We start from the raw sequence: 12,014 nt of genomic DNA, 5'->3' as shown, positions 1-12,014 counted from the left end.
TTCTTTAATGAATTTAGAAATTTTTAAATATCTATTGTTATCATAGCTAAAAATTATTTTTTCAGTTTATTTATAAACACTGGGTTATGGGAAACTTAAATAAAGAAAAGCAGTATAGGTGTAAATTGATGTCATTTTTTACTCCAGAATTTTTACTCACAAGAACAGTTCTTGAGTAAGGCCATGTTTTTTTATGAATATGTTAATATTATTTTACCATTAGACAATAGTTAATGAGGGCTACTATAATGCATCGTTTAGAAACATTGCCTCACAGCTTCAGGAAACTCATTTTGAATGCCACCTACTGCCTGCTTAACTTCTGTACAGCATTCCTGTGTCTGGGTGGTTTTTCTCCAGGTACTCCAGTTTTCTTTACCTTATCCAAAATATAGAAGGTTAGGATAATTTGTGACTCTATGTTACCTAGTGTCAATGGATATAAAAGTGTGATTAGCAATAAATGGTCATCCTGTTTAGAGGCGTTTTTTATCATTGCTACCTCGATAGGCTTCAGGATGTTGTAGTATCTTGTTAAAAAATGTTAAAAACAATGAAACTGTAAATCATTCTGTTGCAGGTGGTAAAATCTAATAGATATCAGGCAGCAACACTGCATCATAGATTCTCCTAATAATTTGTATTGTATGAGTTTTAGATTTCAGTTTGTCCATAATACTGTATGAGCAGAGTGCTTTATTAAGGTAGAGATGAGTAAAGAATTCTTGAATGTAACATACAGTATAATCAGCCTAAAATTCATAAATAATGGACCATTTTACATACGTAAAATAAAAATGTAACAAATAGTGTACATTTTCTTTTTTTAGAATTTAAGGAATGAAGAACAAGTTGCCATTATACAAGCAAGCACTGTGCTTTCTCTAGCTGAAAAGGTAATTTCAATTTGTACAGTAATATTATTGGTACTTATTATTTTTAAAATAGTATTAATAATAATATTAAAATATTATTATTGGTACATATTTAAAGTGCTTTTCATTTTTAACTCATCAAATGCTTAAGTGAGTGCTATAATTTGTAATCAAACTAGAAGTACCTTTGTATCTTATTTTGTTTAATCTTTTTTTTATAGTGGGAGATGTAGTTCTTTCTAGATTGATGAAATTCTGTCTCTGTCATGGAGTTCTACAACCCTTTAGTTATAAAGACTCACTGCATGTATACCTCATTCTGTGTATCATTACACTGCATTCAGAACCACATATAAAGATGGGAGCATTGATTGATCAGTAAATTCAGTTTTCAATTAATCATCCATAGTGGTCTTCTGGGAGGACAGGCTAAAACCTCAGGCACAAATTCATAAATACAATATGGCTGCAGAAAACTAATTAACCATATAACATTTACATGCATGAAAACAGATATTGAATAAAAAGTAATACAGAGACCTATAAACATTTGTTGATATGCAATTGAGGCCATGCTAAAATGGATCCAGGCATCAAAGGATGTGGCCACTTGACAATGGAGTAGAAGAAAATAAAAACTACAATTATCAGTGCGGGTTTCACAATACTTTGTAGCAAGGAAAGGCAAAGTTCAGCTGGCTTAGATCACATTTAGTGCATGCTAATATTCTTAAGTTTAACATAATACAATTTAATAGCTTCATCAAAGAACTTTACACTGCCCACATTAGTCTGTTGCTCCATCTTGATATCATGTCTAGGGATGTCACAATACTAGAATTTTTGTTTCTGATACAAATACAATTAAAATATTATGATACTTGATACATATTCGATATCAGGGTAAAAAAGAAATTCCATTCAAATTATTTTTATTAAAAATTCCTCCATTATTCAAGTGAACAAAATATTGTGTCTTTTTCTAGTATATAAAATATATAAATACTAACAGTAAGAACACCTTTAAACTACTGGTTAATCATCAAATAGATATGTTACTTAACTATCATATGAATATACTAATATTGACATTAACAAATACCAAAATACAATGCAGGACTTGAATTTTAAATTTTGACAGACATAGGGATTCCTCCAGTGTATCAACAAATAGGTGTGGTGCGAAAGGTGAGTTATAACATTAGGGGGATTTCAGTCTAGGGTTTGTGAAGGATTATATCATCATGAACTACCAGATTTATCTTACCATGTGCATATTCTAAATGCATTTTTTCCCTTCAGTAACTGTAAAACACTGCTTGAAACCAATACTAAAAATAAAAATTTAGACATTATTATATCTGAATTAATGAATTCAAATAAAATTCAGGATTTTTTATTTAAACAAACTCTTCAAAGCTGTTTTTCTAGCAACATGTGTTAAAATGCAGGTTGTTTCTAACATTTGCAATTTTATCATTTATATTTTCATCATTAGCTGGTTAAAAAAATACTAAAGAGTAATAATTAACAGATTAATCAAATTAATTCAGATTTCAAGTTTGACAAACTCCTGATCTTTAGTTGTTTAAACCTCTTCTTCTTTTTTCCATTTGTTCAAACATTAAAGTTTCCTGTGTAAAATTAGACTTTTTAATTTTATATTCATCTTTTATTTTTTGCTTAACAGTTTTTGTTATGCTTTTTTAAGATTATCATATGTGTGATCAGACTTTAATATTACTTAACCTATGTACAAATCCAAAATTAGAAAATGAACTGGACTGACACTCGTATAGTCAATTCTTTTTAAAAAATTCAACTATATGACTTATGTGTGTTTACTACATTTGTAACATTTTAGTGGTTATACTCATAAATATTAATTTGCATTTGCCTTCAAAAAAACTAATTTAAGTTTGTATATTCAGTAATAAAGTATTCTGCTTTGCCCATCTCGTTGATATTGTGTTTCTGTTAACATAGCACATGTGGTATAAATAGGGTTTTGAAGCACTGAAAATACAAAATAAATTTTATTTTGGTACTAGCTCTGTTAACTTGGCATCACTTGGGACATTTCCTAAGACAATGGACCTCGGTTATAGTGCTGTTGGTTAATTGGGTGTATCAGAAATATGACGTAACTAAGTACCTTTTTATATGCAGTATTTAGGTTTGTTTTTCCACTAGGGGATATTATTACATTTGTTCACTAGAACTGTTTAGCTTTGACCATGCTCCATATCCATGAATTAAACATTCCTGCCGTAGATCATTCCTGCTTTTGAGACAAAATATAAACAAAACACTGGTAAACGGAACAAAGTTTGTTGACTATCTATTAACACAGCAGATAATGTATATATTCTAAAGCACTGTATGCATTTCAGTATATAGTGTAAGCATTTCAGTTTATTGTGTCGGAGACCAAAGCTTACTATATAATGTATTAATTTCAGTACACAGTGTAAGAATTTCATTATTTGCCATATGTGCTGTGAGGAATTAATTAAGTTACAAACAGCACCTTATAGAAAAAAAATGATATTGTGAACTATACAGTATTTAAAGCCAGTGTAGGTGCTAGCGTTTTTGGTACACTAGGCAAAGGTGTAAATATCGCACCCTTGTGTGAGAGTTTTGACACTTATGTCCCACAGGTGCAAGACTGTGGGGAGAGTTGGGGGTGTGTGTTTGGTTCTTCGCTTGCAGTTCAGGTTATACTTAATTAATTTGGGAGGGGTTGTGGGATGGGTTGCCCCTTGGTGTTATCTAATGGGTTGAATGGCACTATGTACAGTGTCCATGCCCTCTCTCTACTGAGCTGTGTCAGCAATGTTTTTGTGGTTTATTGTCTTTGGTATGAGGAATCCCTACCAGCTGAACTTGAGGTGTACAGTGCCCCTTGAGCTTGTAACCACATCCTATTTCAGCTTTGGTAAAACTTCATTCCACTTCAGAGGAAAAATAGATGTGGTGCTTTAAAATAGCCTACTCACTACAGTGTTATTACTGACAAATTAAGAAAACACACAGGTTAGGTAATTTTCTTTTTTCTACAGTGTCACCAAAATTCCAATCAAAGTGTCTTTGAGTCTTTGAGGTATTTTGTTTTTCAGTTGTTTTACAGCTAGATATTAATATAATAAAATGTCCTTTTTAGTGGATACCTACTTACCCTAGGTGTACCACTGCCACTGTATCATATAGATATGTATGTATAAATGTGTATGCTGTAATAGATTACAGATGAAGCTGCTCATTTCATTGTTGATGTAGACAAGACAAATAGCCACTTCATTTAATACTTGCCACAATTTTTACTTGTTACAACTGGCGTTAGCATTGCCAGTGTGTAGTTCTCTCCCACTTCTCAGTCTAATATGCATAATTGTGGATGTCCATTGCAATTACAGAGTGAATGTGAAGTGAATGTTCCTTTATCGAGACTCTGTAAGATCACTATTTAAAAAAGATATTAATCTCACCATCATTTCATTTTCTGTTTCAAATTAATGACACTACAAGTTAAACAGTTACAACTCACTTGTGATTGGTTACATCATTAATGAAATAAAAGAGGCCGTCACAAAAGCCTATCGTGTGTGTGTAATTACATTTTTTTTCTCCTTTTGTAATGGTATACATAATTACTGCAATCAAGCCCAGAAATTCTTTTGCCAAAAAACATCATGCATTTCCTGACATGACTTCTGCCTTTTTTCTCTTCGACATGCCATTTTTATATTAAGTTTTTACTCTGGTTTTTCTCAAGTATTGTTGTAATTTCCAAAGTAATTAGTTTACTTGTAGTCATGCATAAGTGCAACACCAACGTTTACTCAGTACTACCAATACTGCAAAAAAGTTAATACTGTACTGTTGCGCTTGTGGAATTTTTGTATTGACCGAAGTTATCGGTTCTTGTGACATCCTTCAATCATGTCTACTTCTCCTGTAAACAGGACACTAAGGTGCTTAAACTGCTTTACTTAGATCACATGCTCACAACATCTGCAGGAAGTGTGCCACCTTTTGTAAGGCATAATCTTTACTGCACCCGAGATTACATAACATAAGGCAAATTGGTATCCTCTGCGAAATTTGCCAAAAAGAGGGGTAATGCAAGTCATCCATCCTCACAAGGCATTTGTGTATTAGTTTTGCTACTCAAATATGTAAATCATTATTCCCATAGTGCCATACAGTAGTTTTACTTAACCCAGTTATGGTTTTGTGTCTATTTAAGGGCCAAGATATGGTCCATTGTTTCATGTTCAGGATGAAATCTGCATTGTTCCTCTTAAAATAGGTTCCATTGTTGGACAGCCTCCTTTACAGCGCTTTGTCTAAAGGTAATCTGATGCCAGGTACACTTGTGGAAAGCCTTGTGTATGCACATGTTGTTTCTTATAGACAATTTTTGACTACTACAAAACTCAAATGATGATTTCACTTCTCATGCCATTCTTCTTCATTAATGCCTTCAAAATGTTCCGTCATTTCAGATGTAAGTGCTGAATTTTTCAAATTGGATTACAAAAATTAGTAGGTGCCACTACTTTCAACATACATAAACACATAGTCTGAGGTTTCCACATTCTAAATCAGAGCTCTGTTGAAATTATCCTTTCCAGTGGCACACATTAAATTCTGCCTAGGACATCACTGTTCGTGGAGAAAGACATAATGATGAACAAAGGAAATTGCCCATTACCATAAAGTCTTTCTCCAAAGCTGGTGATGGGTGTATAGGTGAGCTTGACTATATTTAACCCTTATATCTCAGCTTCCAGCACAAGCTGTAACTTCTTGTCTGTCAGTGAAGTAATATTTCACATCACAAAAGCCAGTTGTCATTGCCAAACTCTCATCTGTCTGATTATGGCTCACATATGCCTATCAAGTAATCTGCTTTACCTCTCGCTCCCTCCTTATACATTCCTGTTGATGAGCTCACAGAAAATGTTACTTTTTGTAAAATATTGTCCAAGTAGCAACATTGTAGCTTATGTGTTAAGAGTTTTGTACGAATATGAAGGTTATAGAACTACTGACTTTCATATTTGATATCATGTGTCACTCATTATACTTACTTCTTTGGAATATTTTGTGCTGTCTAGTGGATTCAACAAATTGAAGGTACAGAGGCTGCATTACATCAAAAAATGATTGACTTGGAGATGGAAATGGTAAGCCAATTAACTTTTTTTTCCGTTTTCCTATGTCTTCTTAACTATTAGCTAAAAGTTTATGCCGTAATTTAAGATTAAGTTGTGTTTGAACTGCTCAAAAATTAATACAATAAAAACATTTTGAATACTGTTTCTAGTTATCTGTAGTTCTCTGTATATTCGCTACCAATGCTACCCTACAGCTGATGATTAAAATGCTATTCATATTGCTGTAATGTCAGAATGTTTCTTACATTAGAGCCAGTTTTACCTTTCTTGTTAGATGTAGAGTGGGATGATTAAGTCAACCTTAAAATTAGACCAGTGTATGTTTGAACAGTGTTTTAAAGCCATTCTATTTCATTACTGAACACCAGAGGGCTCTAAAATTACATTCTAGCATGTTCTATGCCAACAGCATAATTGCAATTTTATCTTACATTTTATAGGAAATGTTCTGCAAGCAAAAAGGCTATTTGGAAGAAGAGCTTGACTATAGAAAACAAGCCTTGGACCAAGCCTATATGGTAACCACTTAATTAAATTTTATTTTGATCTCCTTTAAGATTGTTGCAAACTTTAAAACATTCTTGCTGTTATTGTGTCACTAATTCATAGCTAGATGGGACTTTATTTGGGGGAAATTTTACTTTTTTACAGAAGCTCTTTAAATAAATAAATACATAAATAGGTGAATAAATAAATATATGCACACACTTGGGTCTGAGCCAAGTCCAGAATGACTGTAAAGCAAGAAAAATGACAGCAAGAAAAGCAAGAAAAATAACAACAAAGAAAGTTCTAACCTGGCTGCCACAGTCACAGTGAGGCATTATGCAGATGTGCTGCTATTGGTATTAAGGATCCCCAGTACCATTTCTTGACACAATTCTTCTGAATGATTTGTTTGCTGAAAGTCCCACTGTGGAGAGGATATGCACCTTTAGTCATAATGGAATTCAGTTTTGTTTTAATTCCATCCTTCACTACTATCTCCAGGAGTTCCAGAGTATGTCCTATAACTGAGCTTGCCCTTTTAATTAACTTGTTGATTTGGTGGGCTTCTCTTAAAATGATGTTAGCAACCCAGCACACCACTGCATAGAAAATCGCTCTGGCCATCACAGAGTTATAGCAGATGTGAAGGATGTCACTTCCCACATTAAAGGAACACGGTTTCCTAAGAAAAAAGAGCTTCCTCTGCCCTTTTTTGTATAGTTCATCTGTGTTCTAAGACCAGTTCAACCTGTCATCAATACTTTAGTTCCTGACTGCAGAATATACAAAGGACGTTCAAAATGTTTACGCACTTTTTTTAACTCTATTTCTTAAGATTTTTAAAAACAAATTACATCACTTTTTTACATAGTTACCTTCGTTTGCGATGCAATTTTCTTAGCGTCGTACCAACTTTTTAATGCCCAATTACTACTCTTCCCACCTTCACCGCTTCCAACAAAAATATAAAAGTATGGAAACTTTTTCAACATTCCTCGCACCTTAAAAGAGCACTTAATAGCAAACTGGAAACATGACAGAGTCAGTTGTTTATTTTAGAACAAAAAGTTTTACAAACTACTAAACATTTGAATAAAACAGCAATTAAAATAGGGTGAATATAAATTTTTAATTCAGTTTTTATGTAAAAATATATTTTGAGCCATCATCTTTAATCAATTACATTATATCAATCACATTTTTATTTTGTGTAGTACATTTCATAGTAAGCAGATATTAAAAGATATATAAATACTGTACATGATTTTTATAGAAGTTGAATTAATAATGAAGGCGCCAAGACAAAAAATACAGAAGTCTGGTTTATTGAATACAGATTTTAATATTATGCAGTAGAAAATGGATCTTTAATCTGTATATGGTTAAAATGATGTTCACAGGTAGAAATCACTAAATGAGAATTTGAAAGAATATTGAGAGATTGGGAGAGATATATGTATTAGGTGTGTATTTTGGGAAAGCTGGAATAATGATCATATGCTTGTGAAGTAAAAGATTTCCCAGCTTTAAAGTGTTCTGGTTTATTTTTGCATCAGGAACAGACAATGTATATTGCTTTCCCTTTATATGTATGTATTAATTATTAGAGGCACAGTGGTAATCCACTGGGCACAATGGTACAGTGCATCCGGAAAGCCTTTTTTCTGCCACTCATGCTTGTATATACTTGCATGTACTGTAATTGAAGTCCCTGGGGTTAAGTAAATACAGGATACCTGGTTAAATTTCTAAACACTACGAAATAGCACATACAGTGCACCCGGAAATTATTCACAGCGCATCACTTTTTCCACATTTTGTTATGTTACAGCCTTATTCCAAAATGGATTAAATTCATTTTTTTCCTCAGAATTCTACACACAACACCCCATAATGACAACGTGAAAAAAAGTTTTCTTGAGATTTTTGCAAATTTATTAAAAATAAAAAAACTGAGAAATCACATGTACATAAGTATTCACAGTCTTTGTCATGAAGCTCAAAAGTAAGCTCAGGTGCATCCTGTTTCCTCTGATCATCCTTGAGGTGTTTCTGCAGCTTAATTTGAGTCCACCTGTGGTAAATTCAGTTGATTGAACATGATTTGGAAAGGCACACACCTGTCTATATAAGGTCCCACAGTTGACAGTTCATGTCAGAGCACAAACCAAGCATGAAGTCAAAGAAATTGTCTGTAGACCTCCGAGACAGGATTGTCTCGAGGCACAAATCTGGGGAAGGTTACAGAAAAATTTCTGCTGCTTTGAAGGTCCCAATGAGCACAGTGGCCTCCATCATCCGTAAGTGGAAGAAGTTTGAAACCACCAGGACTCTTCCTAGAGCTGGCCGGCCATCTAAACTGAGCGATCGTGGGAGAAGGGCCTTAGTCAGAGAGATGACCAAGAACCCGATGGTCACTCTGTCAGAGCAGTAATCCACCAATCAGGCCTGTATGGTAGAGTGGGCAGACGGAAGCCACTCCTTAGTAAAAGGCACATGGCAGCCCGCCTGGAGTTTGCCAAAAGGCACCTGAAGGACTCTCAGACCATGAGAAACAAAATTCTCTGGTCTGATGAGACAAAGATTGAACTCTTTGGTGTGAATGCCTGGCATCACATTTGGAGGAAACCAGGCATCTCTCATCACCAGGCGAATATCAGCGTCAGGAACTGGGAGACTAGTCAGGATAAAGGGAAAGATGACTGCAGCAATGTACAGAGACATCCTGTATGAAAACCTGCTCCAGAGCGCTCTTGACCTCAGACTGGGGTGATGGTTCATCTTTCAGCAGGACAACAACTCTAAGCACACAGCCAAGATATCAAAGGAGTGGCTTCAGGACAACTCTGTGTCCTTGAGTGGCGCAGCCAGAGCCCAGACTTGAATCCAATTGAACATCTCTGGAGAGATCTTAAAATGGCTGTGCACCGACACTTCACATCCAACCTATTGAAGCTTGAGAGGTGCTGCAAAGAGGAATGGGCGAAACTGGCCAAGGATAGGTGTGCCAATCTTGTGGCATCATATTCAAAAAGACTTGAGGCTGTAATTGCTGCCAAAGGTACATCGACAAAGTATTGAGCAAAGACTGTGAATATTTATGTACATGTGATTTCTCAGTTTTTTTATTTTTAATAAATGTGCAAAACCTCAAGTAAACTTTTTTCACGTTGTCATTATGGGGTGTTGTGTGTAGAATTCTGAGGAAAAAAATGAATTTAATCCATTTTGGAATAAGGCTGTAACATAACAAAATGTGGAAAAAGTGATGTGCTGTGAATACTTTCCGGATGCACTGTATATAGGTGTATATAGGTGTATTTTAGAATAGTACAGCACCTACCTACCACTATTATGGCGTACTTGAACATTACTTCAGAGATATTAGGGTTGACATGTAGCTTTTATTATATGTTTTTATCAATTATTATTTGGCGTAAAAATATGTACATGTTTAACAAAGTGCCAGTTTGTGAGATTTACAAGTGTTCAGTCTTTATCTGAAGAATTGACTTGATATGAAACATCACAATTCTTTCAACATGTGGGTTTGGAAAGTTGGTATTGCTGGAGAAGGTTAATATCTGTGAAAACAGGAAATTATCTAAGAATGTGCTGTTTATAATCAGAAGCTTTCAGCACATTTAAATCATTGAAGTTTATGAACTATTTATAATTTTCCGTGCATGTATTTTTATAGCAAATTCAAGAGTTGGAGGCTACATTGTACAATGCCTTACAGCAGGACAGTGTGATAAAATGTGGAGAGTCACTGAATGAAAAGCAAAAAGATGAATTACGTACATCAGTGGAAAAGTTGAGACGGCAGATGCTGAGGAAGAGCAGGGAGTATGACTGCCAGATACTGCAAGAAAGAATGGAACTGCTGCAGCAGGCTCACCAGGCAAGTAAAGTACAGGAAATTGTTTTATGACTGTTTTTATAGTGGGTGGAACATATTACTGTAAAAATCTTAGATAAAGGTTAATGTCATTTAACTGTGTCAACTTTAGGATATCGTTTCAACCTAGTAATGCTTTTTTATAACCATCTTAATTCAGTCATCAGTTGTAGTTATTCCGTTGCTAACATGGCAGATGCAGGCATACTATAGGTTCCTAACCAGTATGGTAATCATGGAGTGCTCTGCTGTTGGCTGAATGCTGAAATCTTAACCTAGTACAAAGAAATATAAGATAAATTAGCTATGGAGAATGCTTTCAGTTAGCCCATGTAGATGAGTTACATCACACTTAGGTACACATTCTGCTAACAAAAGCCAAACCACCTTGTTCTGACTAGCATGATGCAGAAGAGGTGCTGTGAAGCACTGTGTGTGCAATGCTAAAATAGCTATGACACTGGGCAGATTAAGATTACTTGAAGTGAAATGCATACATCAACTTTCCTGTGCCCTACAGAGTCATGTCTTGTCATTTTCTAACCCACCTAATCCAAGGAAGTGTCATGGGGAGTACTGGAGCCTACCAGCTACCCAGCCAGTATATTGCACAAGAACAAACCACATACGGGTAACCAGTTCAAGGCAGGGTGAACACATACACACATAAACAGCAATTTAGCATCACTAGTACACCTAATTTGCATGTCTTTGGACAGTGGGAGGAAACCCACACAAACACATGGAGAACCTGCAAACTCCATGCAGGGAGGAACTGGGACATGAAGTTCTGACATCAGAAGTGCTCCTATTGAAGCAAAGCATGCTTGTGTAGCTTTAGTTAAAAATTATTTTTTCTTCACCTTGTTAAGTGATATTTATAAGAATAGTATCTGTGATAACTACACACATTTTCTTTAAGTAAACCAAGATCAGACTTTATATTATTGTATTGTGATTAAAAGGAACTAATTTATTTTCTAGCTTGCAAATTTTTTAGCAAGCCACATTTAAAAATATTAACAGTATTACTGTTTGGCTCATATAAATATATCATGACATAGCAAATATCGCTCACTTCTTTTACTAATTGCAAAATGCCTTCTACCAGTAGATGGGGCTAGAGAGCCAGTACTAACTCTTGTGTATTTAGTTGGAGGGTTGTTAGTAAATGGTGTTACCTACCAGTTACTGACAGCAGCATGCTAATTTTTATTAAGAGTTGAAATGCAACTTGAGATGGGGATGCACCTGAATGAAGTCTCTCTTTATACTGCGTGAAAGCCACATATAAGAAAAGAATAGAGAAACCTGTTCTGTAAAGTGTAGTATCTGCTGCAGTCAGACAAAGCCCATGAGAAATGCAGCTAGTGTGTGGTACAGGAGAAATTCTGAACCAACAATTTAAATTACAGAATGCGGCTGTTTTTTCCAGTGTCCCTATATACTGCATATTTTTAGTATTGTTTGAAGACGTGATACAGTACTAATTGTATCTTTTGTTTTGCATTGTTTGTTGTTTAAATCTCAATCCATCAAAGGATTGTTTTCTTAATTATACTA

At 34.7% G+C, this 12,014-nt stretch overlaps 1 protein-coding gene across 5 annotated transcripts in view; it reads left to right on the top strand.

Moving 5' to 3' along the window:
• Positions 1–12,014, top strand: part of jakmip2 (janus kinase and microtubule interacting protein 2) — a 74,600-nt gene that overhangs the window by 48,757 nt on the left and 13,829 nt on the right. For all 5 annotated transcript variants that reach the window (XM_039775355.1, XM_039775353.1, XM_039775357.1 and 2 more), the window contains exons 16-19: positions 831–896; positions 6,002–6,070; positions 6,502–6,579; positions 10,251–10,454. In XM_039775355.1, the coding sequence (XP_039631289.1) occupies positions 831–896; positions 6,002–6,070; positions 6,502–6,579; positions 10,251–10,454 (417 nt within the window). The remainder of the gene's footprint in view (positions 1–830; positions 897–6,001; positions 6,071–6,501; positions 6,580–10,250; positions 10,455–12,014) is intronic.

Source organism: Polypterus senegalus, chromosome 13 (assembly GCF_016835505.1).
Source record: "Polypterus senegalus isolate Bchr_013 chromosome 13, ASM1683550v1, whole genome shotgun sequence".
Taxonomy (NCBI): Eukaryota; Metazoa; Chordata; class Cladistia; order Polypteriformes; family Polypteridae; genus Polypterus; species Polypterus senegalus.
The sequence above is the reverse complement of the archived record's forward strand: the minus strand, read 5'-3'. Positions and strand labels throughout refer to the sequence as shown.